The following is a 19563-nucleotide window of genomic DNA, read 5'->3' on the forward strand; positions in this document are numbered from 1 at the left end:
CCAATGGCTCTCAGCCCACTGCAACAGTCTCATCTGCTTCTTCACTGTTTGCTGACAGTCCCATGCAGGGGCCTCGACGGCAGGGACCGCACTCATCTTGGTCACCTCTGTATCCCCTTGGCCTAGTGGGCTGACAAAGGATGCCACAGCCTCAGATAGTCCCCACAAAGGACACAGGGACCACAGGGCAGTGGGGATCCTGGGCAGGGGACTGCATAGCACCAGGGTCACAGTCTGTGGCTGGAGATGGGGGCCAGGGAGACAGCCCATGTCCCTTCCCTGGTCAGCAGCAGAGCCCCTCTCACTTCCTGGGCCCAGGGCTTCTCCCCGTGGCAGGAGACACCTTCCATGCCCCAGGACAGAGAAGCAGAACCCAGCTCTTCCTTTCGGGGGCTTCGGCCCCGCAGGCCAAAGGCACCTCCGCAGGCACGCGCTGGCTGGCTGGGCGTGTTTCTCCGCCGCAGTCCTCTCTGTGATCTGCAGCGCCAACCCATGCTCTGCAGCAGCCCTGGGCCAGGGAAACCCAGTTCCCTCCTCCTAGATCCTGCCTCCCCAGAACCCCTCCAGGCCCTGAGCCAGGCCCAGGGGCGGGGCTTCAGCTGGTCAACCCACAGGCCATGTTCCAAAGCCGCTGTGTGGAGCTAGACCCCTGGGTGGTTGGGGGAGGTCACAGAGCTGCTTCCCTTCACCCCACCATGTGGGCAGCCCAGAGAGGAGGGGGCCTGTCCACCTAGCACCCAGCAGGCCTCCAACACCCCATCTTGTAGAGGACACAGGCTGAGCCAGCAGGTGTGACTTCCTCAAGGACCCCAAGGGACCTAGGCCCATAGGGCTCCAAGCCTCCAGGAGAGAATTTTGTTCCCTGTCTCTTATCCCCTGATCCCACCTAACCCTGGGGAAGGCGAGGGTACGAGAGGGGTGCAGGGCGTGCACAGGGCACTCGGGACCTAGGCTCTGGGCCAGGCTGGGGGGCGGGGGGAGGAGAGGGCTGCTCATCTGGAGCCCGGCCCAAAGTGCTGATGCAGCTGCAGCCTCATGCTGCACCCCCCAACCCCCTGCTCCAAGGGTGAGCACAAGGTGCAGCCCGCAGGGGGCCTGGCCTGGTGGTCAAGTGACTCTGACTTCTGGGGGTTAGAGGCTGGAATTCAGCTCCCACAAGGAAGCAAAGGCCCACACAGGGAGGAACACTCGTGGTTGATTACATTCAGTCAGAGGCGGCCTGGGCTGGCCGGGCACAGGCCCATGTCACTGCACAGCTGCCGGGGGTGCCACTCCCATCCATGTTGGCCCTGGGGGTCCAAAAGTGCTGGCGATGTGACACTTGTATGTGTCCTGTGACTCCTGCAAGGTCTCAGCCAGGGTGCCCTGTGGCACTGTCAACGCCTCTCCCCCAGCACTGGCTGGGGGGCGGAGCCAAGAAGAAGTGCCGTAGAGCCCAGGTCCCACCTCCAGAGCAGCCCAGGGTGCTGGCTTCCCGGGTGAAGTGCTGGCCAGCTGAGACGGGTGGGGAGGGATGGCCACTGTCTTCCTGCCCCCGTGTTGAGAGGCTGAAGGAAGACAGAACCCAGGCCCAGAATGCAGAGCTTGGACCTGAGAAGTTAGGGTGCAGGCCACGACCGGAGTGAGGACCCCAGACACGTGCGTGCAGGACCCAAAGCCTAAAGCCAGTCCTCCGAGTTTCAATGTGAAGCCGAGAAGACAGAGCACACACTGCCACCTGGGAGTGTGGTGTCCCAGCCTCATGCTCAGGCCTGGTCCCCGGGGCCACCATGAAGCCCTGGGACACAGGCCTGGAGAGACATGGAGAGACCAGGAGCTGATTTCTGAGGAAGCCTGTAGCAGCCTCAGCTCTTTCAGCCACAGACTTTGGCCCCGTCAGTCAATGAGTGACCGGCACATGAGCCACTAGGATTAATCATTGCCCAGGGCTCTTATCCTCCAAACAGGGACAGGGCATTGTCAGGTCAGCTGCCCACGCTTCAGAAAATGGGGCCTGGATGGGACACGTCCCAGGGCCCTGCCTGCTCCGAGCTGGGATTGAAGTGCAGGCTCTTCAAGAGGGGACAAAGTCAAGAGGGATTGCTCTGCTCCCCAAAGGGCAGTGGCAGGTGGCCTCTGTCACCCACTTCATGGGGAAGAATGGCTGCCTTGACTGGGGATGGAACCCACAACCTTTTGTTGTACAGGATGACGCTCCAACCCACTGAACCACCCGGCCAGGGATCACATATTTAAGGAGCAGTGGATCTTAATGGAGAATCGTGCAGACAGCCGGCGCGCCCGCCCACCCCCACAGCTCCCTTTGTTCCAGACGCACACACTTGTTCTTGGCATCCTGCTCTCTGTTCAGCAGCCATGCCGCTGCTGGGGAATCATTTCCGTCGGTGTGACAGAATTCATTATCTGTCAGCTTGTCACGTTCACACTGGCCGTGCTTTCGCACTTCCCACTCCTTGCAGGCTGCCCCTGTCCTCAGTGCTGGCCCAGGACAGCTCTCCTGCGTCACTGAATCGCTCTGTTCTCTCGGCACCTGCCATCTCAGCAGGCCCAGAGACCAGAAGGATGTCTCTCAAAACGTGGACACTTTGGTTTCTCGGGCTCTTGCTTCTCCGCTGTTGCTCCGGAACCCCAGCCCAGCTGCAGGCTGGAGCCCCATCTTCCTCGGCCCTCCCAGGACTGTGGGGGCTCCTCTGGGCTCAGCCCACCACAGCTCTCCTCACCACACTCTCCCTGGGTGCCTTCCTGGGGAAGACCAAGTCATGTTGAGCCCCCCCCCCCCCCGTGGAGATGCTGAGAGGCTAGCTTGGGCAGGTGTGGAAAGGGAGAGGGGCCGGGTGATGAGTGCACTTGGAAGGGCTGGCTGACCATGTGTTTGGAGACTGGATTGGGGGGGGGCAGAGGCATTGCACTGATGCAGGCGAGGGGTGGTGGCCGGGTGGGAAGGCAGAACCAGGAGAACTGGGGGATGGATTGGAGACGAGGAGGAGGAGGAGAAGGACCTCTCGAAGAGGCCTGCCCCACTTCCTGCCAAAGGGCCGACCCACGCTGCCCCCTGAGGCCCCTGCTAGGTTCCCGAGTACTGCCTCCGCCGCAGACCCCCGTGAGGACCCAGCTGCTGGTGCAGCGCCCCCCAGACACAGTCGGCACAGGCCGATCTGGGTGTCCCCTCCACGACCACTCCTCCTCCTGGAAGCCTTTTCTCCGTGTGAGATACCACCAACCGCCCAGGCCACAGGTCCAGAGGTCGGGGGAGGCTGTGGCCATAGTGCATGTGAACAGACAGGGTCACCATTCAGGGGGACACACAGAGTCTGTCACAGACAGGGAAAAGCTGGGCCGTGGGCAGGGTGGGGGGTTGAAATGAGCAGAGGGGCCGAGAGGTTAGGGCTGGAATGCAGCCACCTTCCCCGCTGCTCTCCGGGGTCCGAGAGCGGCTCTGGTCAGCTGCACATGTCAGAACTTTTGCTGGGGCTGTAGCAGCCCATCCCCCACCCCAAATTTGGGGGAGTAATTTGGATGTGATCAATCACTGCTTCCCCCACTAACCCCATGAGAGCAAGGAAGGGAGATGTCAAAAGCACCAAAGATCATAGCGTTATTGAAAAAGGAGAAGCACCCTGGCTGGTGTGGCTCAGTGGATTGAGTGCCAGCCTGTGAGCCAGAAGGTTGCTGGTTCCATTCCCATTCAGGGCACATGCCTGAGTTACGGGCCAGGTCCCCAGTGGGCGGTGTGTGAGAGGCAACCACACGCTGAGGTTTCTCTCCCTCTCTCCCTTCCTTCCCCTTTGTCTAAAAATAAATAAATAAAATCTTTAAAAGAAAAACCACATCTGTGCTGAGCGTAAAGACACAGGAAAAGGCTTCTGATATAACTAACGGTGGATGAAAAAGGGCAAGACACGTCTTTCGTACACGAGGAAACCCTCAGTGGGTGCAAAGGCAGAGGTTCCCTTCTTCCTTCCAAACCTAAGAGCGTAAAAGAAGCTGCAACACGGTCGCTCACCAGAGCATCTGAGATCCTGCTTCCCAGCGTGTAGTGAGTTCGGCTGAAATAAACTCACAGGAAGTTTAAAAGAGAAGACAGAGGGGAAAGGATGAGAGGCAGTGTTCTGAACATTACAGCGATGTTTCTGAGAAGCAGGGTTATTTTTAATTTCTTTTTGCTATGAATGGAGACTTTCCAGCTGATTTCCTGCCTCTCAGTCTCCCAGCAGCGCCCCCCACCCCCACCCCCAGAACAAGGCCTGGGGCCCTATAGCCCGTTGTCCTAAACAGGGGGACTTTCAAAGTGAAAGGGGCCGCTGGGCCAGCAGCCAAACCGGGCCCTGGCCAGGCAGACCAGAACCTGCAGTCACTCTACCGAACAGACCCCAGCTGCACGCCCACCCCACCGCTTCTGTCCCTCGTGGGTTCTGTGGCCTAAACGGACACAGCCACAGGGAGGTGGAGCTGTGTGCTCTGCTCATAGCCACCCTGACGGAGAGTTTACTCTGCCCAGTCCCCGCAATGCTCTGTGAATTAACCTCTAGCTGGGTAATCTGTGTCACACTCAGGGGGAACTGTGCAGATTTCTGTCTTCCATGATGGAACAGGCTGGGCCTCTGTCACTCTCAGCCACGTTCGGGGTCGAACAAGGGTGCGGCTCAGGGGACCCTGGGCCGGCGGACGCAGGACTGAGATTCCAGAGAAGGCGGGCGGGGCCCTGCCCTTGGCCATTATTCCTCAGCCACCCTGAAGTCAGCAGAAGGACACAGAGCATGAAGAAGAGCAGGAAGAGAGCCAGCACGCTGAGGGACTCCGTGCTGAGTGCAGACTCGGGTCTTATCTCACCTCCTCTGCGGCTCCCTGGAAAAGGCGGGGCTCAGTGCCGTTTTATCAGGGAGGAATCCCAGGCTGATGCAGGGACTGGGCCGTCCTTTGGACCAGGAGGGAAGCCGACCCTGCCCATCCTGGCTCAGCACAGAGTAGGAACTCAAAGAATGTGCTTTGGAATATTAGGTTGGCCAAAATTCTGTTCAGTTCTTTCTGTCAAATAAGACACATTTTTTTCATTTTCACCAATAACTTTATTGATTTGGGTATTTTCCGTATGTCAGCTATGCCGCCCTATTGGCTTCTAGCGGGTGGAGGCCGGGAGCGCTGCTGAGCATCTTCCAGTGCGTGAGACGGCCCCACAGCGAAGAGTCATTTGGCCGAAGTGCCAATATACAAAGAAACTCCTCAAACCATTTCTGAAATGTTTGATCAGTCACGGCACCTTCTCCACACACTGCACAAATCTTTTTTGTATGTTTCAGTCAGGTTTTTACCTTTCTTGAAATAATAAAGCATAATATGCTGAAAATGCATATTTCTTCTATCATCAACATTACAACGGCTGCACACAAATTCGCCACTTTTGATGTTTATTTTTTATTTTTTTAAACATTTTATTTTTTATCTTTGGAGAGAGAAGGCAGGGAGAAAGACAGGGAGAGAAACATCGATGTGTGGTTGCCTCTCACACACCCCCTACTGGGGACCTGGTCCACAACCCAGGCATGTGCCCTGACTGGGAATCGAACCAGTGACCCTTCGGTTTGCAGGCCAGCACTTAATCCACTGAACCATACAAGCCAGGGCTGATTTTTTTTTAAAGGTTTTATTCATTTATCTTTAGAGGGGAAGGGAAGGAGAGAGGGAGATAAATATCAACGTATGGTTGCCTCTTGTGTGTCTCCTACTGGGACCTGGCCTGCAAACCAGGCATGTGCCCCAACTGGGAATTGAACCACAATCCCTTAGCTCACAGGCCTGCGCTCAATCCACTGAGCTACACCGCCGGGTAATAGTGCCTGCTCCAAATAAGCACTACTAGAGCCATCCTACAGAAAAACAAACAAACAAACTTGAACTTTTTCGCCAACCCAATAGATGGATGGACATAGCCACTGGCTGGCTAGGTGGGTTGATGGATGGATAGATGGAGGGACAGATGGATGGGTGGATGATGAGAGGATAAGTGGTTGGGTAGATGGGGGTCGTGTGGGTGGGGGATGGGGGTGGGGGGTGGGTGGGGGTGGGTCTATGGGGGTGGGTGGATGGGGGTGAGTGGATGGGGGGTGGGTGGATGGGATGGGTGGGGGGTGGATGGGTGGGTGGGTGGGGGTGGGTCTATGGGGGTGGGTGGACAGGGGTGGATGGTGAGTGGATGGGGGGTGGGTGGATGGGTGGATGGGGGTGGGTCGATGGGGGTGGGTGGATGGGTGGGTGGGTGGATGTACAATGTTAGGCAATTGCCCAACTAGATCTTGAATGGAACCCACTATTACTGGATCTGATCAAACCTTGATCCCTTGGAAAGGAAGTTTCTTTCTCATCTCTCTGGAGTCTGGTTCCGTGGCCAGTGAGAGGGGAACAACCTCCTCAAAGGCTTCCTTGGGCACCTTTGACTTTCACATTGGTGTCGGTCTCCCAACCCGGAAACCTAGCTGCCATGTATTTCCGCTCCCTCCCACTCTTCCCATCACCGGGCCTCCTGCCCAGGTACCCGGGGACGTATCCTCCCCTCTCCACCCCTCCCATTCCCACCATGGTTCAGAATTCATCATCTCTCAGCCTCTTAACTGGACTCTCTGCTTCCAGACTCACTCTGGGACACATCCCGACCCCACCCCACCCAGAGGGGCCATTCTAAAATGCAGACGGGCCCTGCTTGGTCTGGCCAGAGCACCACGTGCTGTCAGGCTCACACCCTGGACCCGTGGTTGGGCGTTGGAGACGCTCCAAGATCACACAACACATGACTCCTCCGGGTCAGTGTCCCGTTGGTTCCTCCATTACAGACTCCGTCTCCTCCAAACCACCCCCCCCAGAGACACAGACCCACAAACACAGAGGCCCACAGACTCCCAGACTCCCATACCCACGGCAAGACCGCAAGTTGTTTGGGTCACTCCTTGGGGAGTTCTGTCAGGCCAAGAATGAGGGGAAGGGGCTGGAGCCACAGAATCTTCAGGGACCCTGGCCACACGGTGCCTGAGTGGCTTCGGGTCCCTGGGGTGGGCGTGGGGTGGAGGCTGTGTCGGGGCCCTCACTGGGTCTGGGGGGCGTTTCAGGCGGAGCATCTGTGGGGTGGGGCGGGGGTGGGGGTGAGTCTGACTGCAGACTCCCCCTGCAGAGCCCACGATTAGCAATTAACTGGGAGGAATCTCAGGGATGAGGTTAATGGGGGAACAGAGGGAGGGCAGCTAGGGTTCTCGGGACTTTGCCCTTGACCTGAGGGTATAAAGTGGAGGGTCCCAGCTTCTCTTCAGGCCCTTGGGACTTCCCTGAGCAGCTGAGCAGGAGCCCAAACACAGGACCCCAAGGTGAGCCTAGGGCCCCTCCTCCCAACCTCATCCCCACACTTAGTGAGAAACAGTTCACCGCCCCAGACCGTCACCTACATCCTAACTGTGCCCCTCTTCCTGCCCCATAACATCTCAGTGCTGGCCCAGCCTGGCTCACCCCCAAAGTAAAAAGGGCTGCACTTGCCCAGGACCTGGAGCTCAGCTTGGCACCCCCCACCCCCGCCCCTGCAGCCAGAGCCTTGTGGGACAATGTTGGGTGGGGTGGGGGTGGGGGCGCATTGCGGAAGCAGACTGGAGCACTCCAGCCGCAACAGCCAAGACTCCTGGGGCAGTCCAGGGGTTGGGGGGTCTAAGCAAGCCTGGGCATCCAAGACATGGGGCCAGTGTGGGGGGCCCTCCTCACCTAAACCGATCCTGCTCTGAGCTGCATTCATGGAAAAAAGGCAGCCGGGCGTGTTTACTGTTGGGGGGACTAGCAGATGGACAGGAAAAGAAGTTCACTTGTGAGGCGAACCCAGACCCGTGAATCCTCCCCTGAGGTGCCCCTGGCTCCTCGCCTCTCTCAGGACCGGCAGATCTCCTGTGCACCCAATCCCTCCACCACCCTGCAGCCTCTGGCCCCGCCTTCCGGCCCGCCCACTGCAGGGCTTTCTCTGTCCTCCCTGCACACTGCCTGGCCTCAGCACCTGCCCCCTCCCCTTCTCCTGGTGCCCTGTGCTGGTTCCTCTAGGCTGGATCCCCTCTTCCTGCCCCACCCAGGCGCTCTGGTGGCACCCGTATCTGTCACTGGAACCCTTGTCCTCATTGCCATTTCCCATCTCTCTGAGGGATTATTTCACTGACATATATCTCCCCACCAAACTCTGAGCTTTGGGGGGCAAGTGCTGTGTCTGTATTAGTCACCACAGTTCCTCAGCATCTAGCTTATGCCCAGGGTTCCATAGATGCTCAATAAATACTTGCCGAGTGAGTGAGTGAGTGCCCAAGTCTGTGCTGACCACCTGAGCGTGTGTCCCCAGGTGCGGGTGTGTATGTGTGGGGGGGTGTATGGACGTGTGTTTGGAATCACACATCATGACTGTGGGCGTGGGGGGTGGATGCGCAAGGGTCTGGGGCCCAGCAGCTGTCATTCATTGTTGCTGCAGACCCCAGCACATGCGCCCAGAATGATGTCGCATCCTGTTGCAGCCTATGGAGACAGGCTGGGGGGCCCTGCCGTCTCCCCACTCCCAGTCGGGAGCCACGTGATGCGTGGGGCAGCCTTTGCCTACGTGCCCAGCCCTCAGGGTGAGTGTGCTCCCACCCCGGGCCCTGCTGGCTCACAGTTGCCCACAGTTGCCCCCCCCCCCCCGTCGGGGACCTGGGCCTCTGGGAGCTCCTGACCAGCCTCTCTCCCCAGTCCTGCACAGGATCCCAGGGACCTCCGCCTATGCCTTCCCCAGCCTGGGCCCGGTGGCCCTCGCCGAGCCCGGCTGCCCCTTCGGGGAGGTTCTAGAGCTCCATGACCCGCTGCCAGCCAAGCTGGCCCTGGAGGAGGCGCCGCAGCCAGGTAGGCCTGAGCGGGGGAGGTGGGAGTGTTGGCCACCACTGCCCAGCCCGCTGGCCACGCATTCACAGTCATCTCATCTCCAGAGCCCTGGCCGGCCCAGAAGCTGCGCCAGGCTGCAGGGACGCTGCTCAAGGTGCCCCTGATGCTCGCTTTCCTCTACCTGTTCGTCTGCTCCCTGGACGTGCTCAGCTCAGCCTTCCAGCTGGCTGGAGGTAGGGCCAGGGGAGGGGCCTGGGGACTCGTCCCTGAAGGGCCTTGGACAATGTGGCTCGTGCTTCCCAGGGAAGGTGGCTGGTGACATCTTCAAGGACAATGCCATCCTGTCCAACCCGGTGGCGGGGCTGGTGGTGGGCATCCTGGTGACCGTGCTGGTGCAGAGTTCCAGCACCTCCACCTCCATCATCGTCAGCATGGTCTCCTCCGGCTGTGAGTGCACCCACGGGGCTGGGGCAGAGTGTGGGCGGCAGGGTGTGGTGGGGGCAGGCTGGGGGCGTGTCAGGGAGGAGGGGAACAGGGGCAGAGGGCGAAGGGCAGAGCTCTGTCATCTCCCCCTCTGTCCTCTTAGGCTCATCCAGGAGTCTTAGTCGGGAGGGGGGGTCCCAGGAGCTAAAAAGGATAGCAGATGGGGGCACAGACCCAGGATGGCTCACCTCCACCACACCACATGGTACCTATGCCACCAGTTGGGGGAGCAGCACCAGAGAATCAGAGGAGAGGAGCCTGTTGGGGGATATGTATGTCTATACACGGCTGCCTGCACGGACTTAGCCCAGGGACTGTGAGGCTGTGTAGGCCACGGGGACCGGTGGGCGGAACTCTGGGGCAGAAGCCTCAGTGCACAGCTGGAGCCTCTTCTTCCTCAGGGGAGCCTCCGTGATGCCCCCAAGGCCTTTTGCACCATTGGGTGTGGCCCCCCAGATTATTGAGGTTTATCTACTTTGCATAAAGTCAGCTGATTGCAGAGGCAATCACACCCGCACAACACCTTCACAGTGACGTGCAGGTCCGTGTTGGGTAGAATAACTGGGGCCACAGCTTAGCTACACTAGCGCACCAAACTGATCGTCACACTTGTGTACAGACGCCATTTCTAATCGATTGGCAATGCATGCACTTTGCACACAGGACACATGCCTTCATATATGCACACCCATGCACCCGTTCACCTACGTGGGTGCATTAGCTCATGCGCATTCACATACGTGAAATGCGCAGCATGTGCCCACACGTACCTGCAACACTGCGGCTCAGAGGGGCCCGCAGCGTGGTACAAATGTCTGCGGCGGGGGGGGGGGGCCAGGACAGGGCGGTGGTGCTGGGGGTGGGAGCTGGGGGTCCACTGCCGGTCGAGCTAAGAGGTCCCCGCGCCCACCCCCAGTGCTGGAGGTCAGCTCCGCCATCCCCATCATCATGGGCTCCAACATCGGCACCTCCGTCACCAACACCATTGTGGCCCTGATGCAGGCGGGGGACAGGACCGACTTCCGGAGGTGAGGGGCAGAGGGGGGAGGGACCTGGTAGTGGGGAGGTCCAGGAACCCCTGAGCGAGCACGTTGCGGGGCCGGCCTACCCTGCAATGTGACCCCCCCCACCCAGGGCCTTCGCGGGGGCCACCGTGCACGATTGCTTCAACTGGCTGTCGGTTCTCGTCCTGCTGCCGTTGGAGGCTGCCACCGGGTACCTGTACCACGTCACTCAACTGGTGGTGGCGTCCTTCAACATCCGTCGCGGCCGAGACGCCCCCGACCTGCTCAAGATCATTACCGAACCCTTCACTAAGCTCATCATCCAGGTGGGGCGGGGCTGGCCGGGCGGGTGGGGGCGGGCGGGGCAGGCACCCTGCTCTCACAGAGCCCACATCTGGCCCACAGCTGGACAAGTCCGTGATCACCAGCATTGCCACGGGCGACGAGTCCCTGCGGAACCACAGTCTCATCAGGATCTGGTGCGGCCCAGACGCCGCGGAGGTGAGTCCGAGGTCTGGTCTGCCTCTTCGGACAGCCAACCAAAGGTGCCCGCCTCTCTTTACAAGGCTCCGTGCAGACCCTAGACATCATCGGCGCGGAGACAGCAAAGATGCGGCCCCTTTTCTATGAGGCTGTGCCTCGCGTCGACTGGAGGCAGCCATTGCTGATCAACTAGAGTGGGCATGTAATTGATTAGCCCAGAGGTTCTCACAGTGTGGACCAGTGGCACCTGTGCCACCTGGGAACCTGTGAGAGATGCAAAGTATTCAGCTCCTCCCCTCCACCTACCAAATCAGGAAACACTCAGGGGTGAGGCCCAGCGGCCTAATTTCCAAGAGCCCTCTGTCAGCTCCATGCTCAGTTTAGAGGGCGCTGCTCTGGTTCAAACCTCTTGTTTCACTGGCAGAGAAATAGGCTCCAAAGAAACTTGCGACAGCTTGTCCTACTCTGGCAGGGCCCCAAGCTCAGGTCTTATCGCCTAGGGCTCTGTCTTCCCCACAGGTACAGGGGTTTAGGGGCTCAGCTCTGCCGAGTCTGGGGGCCCAGGCACACATAGAGAGGTCAGGGACAGAGCGCTACAAGGATGCCCAGGAGAGCAGGATGAACGAGGTACAGGCCCAGGAGCAGGACAAGCGGGCTATGTGGACACCTCACTGGAGACACAGCGCCCCTGGTGCCGACATCGGGGCTCCTTGCCCTGGAGACTCCCACGGGCCTGTGTCCCCTCGTCCCTCTGCACTGTTGCTGCTGCTTCCCGGCTTCTACGGCCTGGAATGAAGATCTCTCTGGATGAGTTGGACACTCACGGACTGGCCGTGACACCAGACTAGTAAGGAAGCGGGCAACTAGCACAGGTTCTCCCTCAGCCATCCATGGGAATCGGCTTCATCAAAACCATAAGCCCCACTACCTGCTCCCCCTTGGTTAGTACATAGAAGAAACCCCACTTAGAACAAGAAAGAAGAAAACTCAAAGCCCGAGCCTTTCCCCCTCATCCTCTCTGCTTGCTACTCCATGTCACCGAGCCCTTATCCTGGCGTGCACGGAGAAGCCTCTCACCCTGCCCTCCGAGGCTCCCCAGCATCTGACGGCACAAAGCTCCAGCCGAGCCCTGCTGAGTGTTCAAGGCAGTCCGACATCAGAAAGCCGGCGCAGACAGCTTTGGTGCTGATTTTTGGACCTCGCTAACAACTCCCACATTGTCACCGGCTGGTGGAGCCCTCCCGAGCACAACGAATCATCACAACCCTCTCTGCTTCTTCGAAAAACCTTCAGGGAGAGAAATCACACACTTTGATCTTCCCAATAAAATAGGCCGTGGAAGGGAGCTCCGCAGCTCAGCAACTCGCTGCTCGGAAGCCCTGCTGCCCATGGAGGCACCCGAGGCTCAGAGACGTGCAGCAACCTGCCCAAAGTCACTCATCCTTGCTCCAGCTGCCACCTGCCTGAGCCCCGGAGACCCTTTAAGAGCAGTTTCCTTGGCTTGGAGAGTAACCCGGGGTGGGGGGGACCCGAGCTCCTTATTCTTGCACTCTCTCTGGGACAGCCCCATGGAATGTGGTTTATGCAGCTGGAGGTGATGTGTATTGGTGGATCCTCAGCACCGAAGACTCGAGTTTTGCTTTGGCCACTGAATCTCCCCGCGCTCCCTTCCAGCCTGTCCCCGTTGCCTCCAGGCTTTCTCCACGCTGGACCCGACCTCGCCCCAGCCAGTCTCCAGCGAACCATGTCACCAAGGAGAGGACTGGGAGCAGAAGTTGTCCAGATGGGAAAAAAAAACAACCCAGAGGCAGTTTGGGTGCTGCTACAGCTCTTGGCGCTCTTGTGTGGTTGCACTGTGGACGGCCAGCCAGACCAGCCTGGTGCCAACAAGCATTCTGTGAGGACTTGCGACCTGAGAAGCAGGGGTGACTACATCCCTATTTTACAGATGAGGAAACTGAGGCTCAGAGAGGCTTGCCCCAGTCCATGTGATTGAGGAAGGAGGAAAATCCTGGTGGAACTTGGAGCCCGTGTTCCTGAATGTCCTTAAAGCCTCTTCCAGATGCCAGTCTGGTGCCCCACCCCTCACTGCATTCCCCATTGTGCCCGTCACACTTGAAGGCCACCAGGTGGCCGCAGCCACCCAGATAAAACCCGCCAGGTGATGCTCTAAGGAGTTCCCCTCTTCGCCACCAGGTGGCGTTGCCCGCGTGGCGATCTGCGTCTCAGAAACAAAGACCCTCAGGGCCCGTCCCTTGTAGGGGAGCTAGTGCGCAGGCCCCCAGCCTGGTTCTCTCCCCAGGAAAGGATTCTCGGAGCCTGGCGTTCCTTTGTGAGCTTAATCATTTCTCAGTTCCCAGAGGTGCCTCCTTAGTTTGGGATGGCTCTGCAGACATTTCAATCCCAGCTCTTTCTTCCGAGATTCCTCACGGGGAGAGGTGGGCAGGCTGACGAACCCCCTGCCGCAGGGGAAGAAACAGAGGCCCTGAGAGGCGGTGTGTCCGGTCCCGGGGAGCAAAGCTGACCATGGCTCAGCTGGGGTTTGAACCCAGGGCTGCTCATCTGCTCTCTTCTTCCCACCGAGTTCACCACCCCGACCACATCTCCCACCACACTCCCCGCTATGGCACGGCGCCCCCAGGAGGGTCGGCCACATCCTGGGGGGGGGGGCTGGGGGTGGTGGTCCCAGACCCAGGGCTTGCAGCTCTTTATTTGGCCGCAGCTTCCACCCTCTCTCTCCTCCCCTTGATGGCCCCTGGACTCCCCCGTGAGCTCCGCCAGGGCCACACCGCCCAGGGCAGGAAGGTCAAGGCCTTGGCCCCAGAGGCTTTAGCCCCCGCTCTTGTCTTGCCCCCACACTGACACCAGCTCCTAGGGGGCCCTAGAGAAATTCCTGTCCCCCAGCCTCCCAGGATCCCACAGCCCTCCCACCCCCACCCTGCACTTGTCTCCAGGCATCACCTGCTTCCCTGGGCTCCAGGCTGGGGTCCCCCAGGAAGAAGGAAGAGCCACCAAGGTCCCCGCCAACAGGGCCAAGGTCCTCGGGCATATATGTGGGAACCATTGATTCTGACCTAGGAAATCAATCTCTCTCTCACACACACAAACACACACACACACACACACACACACACACACTGTGGGAGGGAAGGCTCTGTCCTTATTTGGAGCCATTGTCTTTAACTAAGTCCTTTTGGTGAGCGTCTCACACACTTTCTCCTCTAACCTTGTAAACAGCTCTCTCACTGTCCCGCTTCAGAGAGAACAAGATCAGGGAGGTGGCACGGCCTGCCCAGGGCGGTGGGCGTGAGAAGCGGGGTTTGAACTCAGATCCTCCCGACAGGTTGGCTCTGTCCCTCACCTGCAGAGCAGTTCCTACCACTTGCTTAGCTTTTCTAAGATTTTATTTATTTATCTTTAGAGGGGAAGGGAAGGAGAGAGGAAGAGAAACATCAATGTATGGTTGTCTCTGGTGCATCTCCTGCTGGGAACTGGCTTGCAACCCAGGCATGTGCCCTGACTGGGAATTGAACCGCGATCCTTTGGTTCGCAGGCCCACGCTCAGTCCACTGAGCTACACCAGCCAGGCAGGGCTCTGCTTGTCTTTTCTAACCAAACTCGTCAAGGACTATGTCCTCCTGGTTTCTCAACCTGCTTGGGAACGCCCGAGGCTCCAGTGTGACACGCTGGGCACACAGCCGGGCACAGTGCCCCATGCGAGGGAGCACACACCACTAAACAAACCCCAACCTAAAGCCAGGTGCCATAAGTAGGTCTCATCATACATTTTTTAAAAGACACAGTTTAAAATCAAACCTAATGGAGCTGTAACATGAAGTGCCAGGACCCCACCTGCACACATACCCTCAGCATGGGGGGAGGTCGGCGGCGTGGGGGATGCGGAGCTCCAGGGGAATGGAACCAGCACCCATATCGGCTCCCGAGAGAGGCAGCATGGTTCGTCTGTAGGGACAAGAAAGAAGCTGTGGCTTTTGCATTTCACCTGGGGCCCTGGGAGTGACTGCCCCTTCCGGCTCCCACCCCCTCGATGAGATTGTGGGGCCCAGCCCAGCCCAGCCCACTTTCTCCTCTCATGCTGGGGTCTGGGGAAGAGGGAAGGCATTTAAAAACAATTAACTCCTTAACCCAACAGGGCTACAAATGAATGCCCCCCAGACCAGACTGACCTTCGTAGAACAGTAAAGCATGTCTTAAAGTGGTTGTCAACGTTTGTAGATCGAGAGCTTTTACCTAACACTGTAGAACTGTGTGGTCTCTCTTGTTGAATCAGGCAGGCCCTTCGGCCACGCTGCGCTGTGCCCCTGGAGAGTGACAGTGGCCTGGAGCTGAGAGGCTGCGGCCCCTAAGGCCCGGCACACTGCGCGCACCACCTCCAGCTGAGCCCCTCGGTTAGGCTGCTTGGTTGGCCCTGGGTCCTCTGGCTGGAGGCGCCTCCCCAGAAACCCCCACCACTTCACTGATAATAAGTGGGGAAGGAAAGAGCTGTGGGGCTTGGGGCCTGAGCCCCCCAGGGGTCCCCTGCCCCCCTGACTCTCTCCGGATAAGGAAGTGAGCAAGAAGGAAATAGAGCTTGGGCCTCAGATGGGAGGCTGGGCCAGGGTGCTGGGTGGAGAGGACACCGAGAGGGACCGGCAATAAAAATGGGAGAGATTTCAGGAGAAGAGAACCGTGGACAACAGCCTCGAGCCAAGGAGAGGTGACAGAAACGAGGGCAGGAAGCCACCAGGTCAGCAGGCCCCGTGAGCCCAGAGAGCAGTTCAGTGGACTAGCAGGGCAGAATTGCAGAGGGCTGACCATGGCCAGACCTGCGCGGCAGGTGTTTTCGCCCTCGCCTCTTCAGCAGAGGCGACAGGCTCAGAGCAGGCAAGCACAGCACCCAGGGACACACAGCCGGGACCCATCGCCATGCCCACATGCCCGTCAATCCTGAATCTCCTGAATCTCCCTCTTGGCCCCACCCCAGGCTGCATTTTCCTGAATTTCCTAAGTCACTCTCCTCTTAATCTAGGCTACCACCCCCATGCCCAGGGCAGAGGCCAACAGCAGCTGGACCCTTGGAAATGCCAACATGGAGAAATGTGAGTGTCTGCCATGCAGGAGAGGCCTGGCCCAGCAGGGCAGAGCCAGCGGAGATAGGGCTGCCCCCAGGAAGGACGCTGCCAACCAGCCCAGCTCCCGGGCTCAGGTCAGGCCTGTTGTTGAGGTTCAAGGAGGCTGAGGTAGGGCCTTAGGCTCCAAAGGTAGGGGGCTGGGAGCCAGGGGGTGTCAGCTCTCAGTAACGTGATATCCCCGGCCCCCAACAGGCAACCACATCTTTGTGGACACGAGGCTGCCTGACCTGGCTGTGGGGCTCATCCTGCTGGCTGGCTCCTTGGTGCTCCTGTGTACCTGCCTCATCCTGCTCGTCAAGATGCTCAACTCTCTGCTCAAGGGCCAGGTGGCCAAGGTCATTCAGAAGGTCATCAACACCGGTGAGCGCCAGGCAGTGGTGGGCCGGCCGGCCCCGGCATGGGCCCTTGCAGACCACAGTGACCCCTGCCGCTGCCCTGCTCTGCGAGCTGGGGAAAGCCCTGCCACCTCTGAGCCTCAGTTTCCTCCTGTGAACAAAGAAGAGATGGAAGCTGGTGACCTCTGAGGCCCCTGAGGTGCTGGCGGCAGGGGTCTGTCAGCAGGTGGCTCTGAGGAGATTCTCAGAGGCCTCTGTGATTGACTCAGCAGGTAGTCAATCATTAAGCCCCTACCCTGTGCCAAGCACGGTGTAGTGGGAGGGGGAGAGAAGTGGGGTACAGGAGATGGGTCCTACCCTTGGGCTCTCTCAGCCTGGAGGTGGAGATGACCATGGAAAACAAACGGTGTGGGCAGGGGTGGGGGGAAGTCAGCCGAGGAGAAAGCTAAAAGGCAACACAAAGGAGTATGGAGGAGGCTGCTCCTGGCAGGTGATGAGCGGCCCCAGTGCGAGGGTGGGGGGACATCTGAGCAGAGACCTAAATGAGGAGGCGTCTAGACATAGCTGACCAGCAAGGCACAGGCTCAAGGCAGGAAGAGGCGGGGGCAGGTCTGTGGCCAGAGTGTGGCTTGGTGAGGGGGGCGGAACGAGGCAAGGGGGGGCCAGGGAGGTGAGGAGGAGCGATGGCTGGCCGCAAGCTGTGCTCGGGGTCTGAGCTTTACTAAGGACAATGGAGACACTTGGGGGGTTGGGGGCAGGGGAGTGACACCATCTGATTTTCACTGTCAGCTTCATTCTGGGCTTTTCAGGATGCTTCCTGGCACACAGGCAAGGCTGCGTGACAAATGCGGGAAGGGAGCTGGGCGGTGGCGGGAGGGCGGGGCAGGAAGGGCTCTCCATCGCACGGTGGCAGCCTGAGCCCTGAGGGTGGCCGTTTAAGAGAGGGAACAACCTGGACAAAAGCTCGACGGAACCCAGCGGAGACGGGCCTTGAGTCCGGGACCAGAGGGCCAGCAGACGCCACCCCAGTTGAGCAGGGGACTGACAAGGTCCCGCTTGGAAGCTGGCATCTAAGACCTCCGCGAGGAGGGTCCCCCGTCCCAGGACCCGCCCCGCACTGACCTGCTGGGATGGGTTTCTTGCAGACTTCCCTGCCCCCTTCACCTGGGCCACAGGCTACCTAGCCATGGTGGTGGGCGCCGGCATGACCTTCGTTGTCCAGAGCAGTTCTGTGTTCACCTCGGCCATCACCCCACTCATCGGTGAGTGTCCACACTTGGGGTAGGGGCGCTGGGTGGCAGGCGAAGGGCTGAAGGGGGAGCTGGGAGACCACACCTTGCCCTCCACCCCCCAGGCCTGGGTGTGATCAGCATTGAGCGTGCCTACCCGCTCACGCTGGGCTCCAACATCGGCACCACCACCACGGCCATCCTGGCCGCTCTGGCCAGCCCCCGGGAGAAGCTGCCCAGCGCCTTCCAGGTGTGTCTGGGGGAGTAGTCCCACCAGAGTGAGGGCCAGGCTGGGGCGGGGCGAGACGCTGGCCCAGGGTGGGACGACATGAAACAGACTTTTGACTGCCGACTAGGGGCCGCCTGCTATGCCAGGCTCCATGGCGACCCTACAGGCAAAGTAGAGCTGGTGGCTGCTTTTTTCTTAGTAAAGATGTGACTCAGTCACACCAGTACATGACCAGTGGCGTGTGCACTCTGAGGATGCTGTGGGAGGGGACCTGGCTCAGTCTGGGGGAATCAAGGATGACTAGGGGGACGTGGCAGAGGGGTGCCTGTTCTGGGAGCAGAGGCGTAATGACAAGCCAGGGACGAGGGCGGGGGTACGACCCCATCAGGTGGCCAGAGCTGCTAAGCCAGAAACTAAGAAGAATCTTTCAGCCACTGGGCTCAGGCAGGATCTGCGGGGGAGTCCCTGGGAGGGAGGTTTGTCGGGGAGACGTGCAGAGTTCAGGGCAGTGGTTACTTGCCCGCTGACCCAGAAGTGCCACAGCTTTTTACTGGGGACATGGCCACCCTATAGTGACGTTCCCGCCTCCCGGACCAGGCCGGGCCCCTCTGAGCTATTCCCACGTCCACGCCCACCTCGGCCCCTTTGCCCTCTTTCCCACAGATCGCCCTCTGCCACTTCTTCTTCAACATCTCGGGCATCTTGCTGTGGTACCCAGTGCCCTGCATGCGCCTGCCCATCCGCATGGCCAAGGCGCTGGGCAAACACACCGCCAAGTACCGCTGGTTTGCCGTCCTGTACCTCCTGCTGTGCTTTCTGCTGCTGCCCTCGCTGGTGTTCGGCATCTCCATGGCAGGCTGGCAGGCCATGGTGGGCGTGGGCGCACCCTTCGTGGCCCTGCTGGCTTTTGTGGTGCTCATCAGCGTTCTGCAGAGTCGCAGCCCGGGGCACCTGCCCAAGTGGCTGCAGACCTGGGAGTTCCTGCCCCTCTGGATGCACTCCCTGAAGCCCCTGGACCGCCTCATCACCCAGGCCACACTGTGCTGTGCCAGGCCCGAGCCCCGTTCACCTCCGCTGCCTGCCAGGGTCTTCCTAGAGGAGTTGCCCCCAGCCACACCCTCTGCTCGCCACAACGCCACCCACCTCTAGGCTGCAGCCCCGACTGCTGCCCGGGGTGGGGGACAGCTTGTGCCTGGCGCCTGAGGAGGGAGGGTGGGGTGGGGGCTGTCTATGTACCCTGGGCACACTCGTGTGCTTGCACAGGTCCCCAGAGGTACAGGCCATGGGACTGAGTCGGCGTAAGAGCCTGTGTGTCGGCCTGCGCATGCACACAGCGCGGAGCCCTGTGGGCTCTGTGTGGGCCACAGCGCGCCTGGGCGTGACTTCCGGTCCTTTGCACACTGTTTGGAGGCCTGTCCTTGTGTACTTGTGTCTGCACAATTCCAGCTGGGCCGGGTGGAAGTAGGGAGGGTCTGAGTGTGTGATTTGCCGCTGTCTGCTCCTACAGAAGTGTGGTTGGTGCCTGGGTCACTGGCTGGATTCTTGCCCCCTCCCCGCCACTAGCCTTCCTCCTAAACACCATGCTCCTCATCCTCACCTGGCATTCTGCATCATCACTACAACCCCTTTCCAAACACAGCCTGATCTAAAGGGGAAAAAAAGGAATTAAACTTACATTATGCACTTGAACATCGGTCTGCTCTCATCTGGTGGTGAGGAGAGGCCATGGGCTGGGCCCCAAAGACAGCTGCTGCTCCCAGAGAGAGCCGGCCTTCACGCTCTTCCAGCAACCCTCCTGGCCCTGCAGTA

General features: G+C 59.6%; 1 protein-coding gene across 2 annotated transcripts; it reads left to right on the forward strand.

Annotated features, from left to right (window-relative positions):
* Nucleotides 1-7258: 7258 nt before the first annotated feature.
* On the forward strand, nt 7259-19443 carry SLC34A1 (solute carrier family 34 member 1). 2 transcript variants are annotated; one of them, XM_037126437.2, is made up of 13 exons: nt 7259-7349; nt 8477-8618; nt 8731-8880; nt 8964-9092; nt 9163-9306; nt 10259-10370; nt 10477-10672; nt 10752-10847; nt 15859-15928; nt 16154-16321; nt 17442-17558; nt 17651-17775; nt 18418-19443. In XM_037126437.2, the coding sequence occupies exons 2-13, from the start codon at nt 8498-8500 to the stop codon at nt 18901-18903; spliced, it is 1914 nt and encodes a 637-aa protein (XP_036982332.2). In that variant the 5' UTR covers nt 7259-7349; nt 8477-8497; the 3' UTR covers nt 18904-19443. The 2 variants fall into 2 exon arrangements, with proteins under 2 accessions (XP_036982332.2, XP_053519733.1); XM_053663758.1 differs by lacking the exons at nt 15859-15928; nt 16154-16321; nt 17442-17558; nt 17651-17775; nt 18418-19443 and adding an exon at nt 12504-13457.
* Nucleotides 19444-19563: the final 120 nt, after the last annotated feature.

This window comes from Artibeus jamaicensis, unplaced genomic scaffold, assembly GCF_021234435.1.
Source record: "Artibeus jamaicensis isolate MK-2021 breed Jamaican fruit bat unplaced genomic scaffold, CSHL_Jam_final contig_1085, whole genome shotgun sequence".
Classification (NCBI taxonomy): Eukaryota; Metazoa; Chordata; class Mammalia; order Chiroptera; family Phyllostomidae; genus Artibeus; species Artibeus jamaicensis.

What these genes read in the sequence shown, in the direction of transcription:
- SLC34A1 (XM_037126437.2), top strand. Translation starts at nt 8,498, where the DNA reads ATGATGTCGCATCCTGTTGCAGCCTATGGAGACAGGCTGGGGGGCCCT. An exon ending in GCGGCCCAGACGCCGCGGAG is followed by an intron (nt 10,848 to 15,858) that starts GTGAGTCCGAGG and finishes CTCTTAATCTAG; the next exon opens with GCTACCACCCCCATGCCCAG. An exon ending in AGCTGCCCAGCGCCTTCCAG is followed by an intron (nt 17,776 to 18,417) that starts GTGTGTCTGGGG and finishes TCTTTCCCACAG; the next exon opens with ATCGCCCTCTGCCACTTCTT.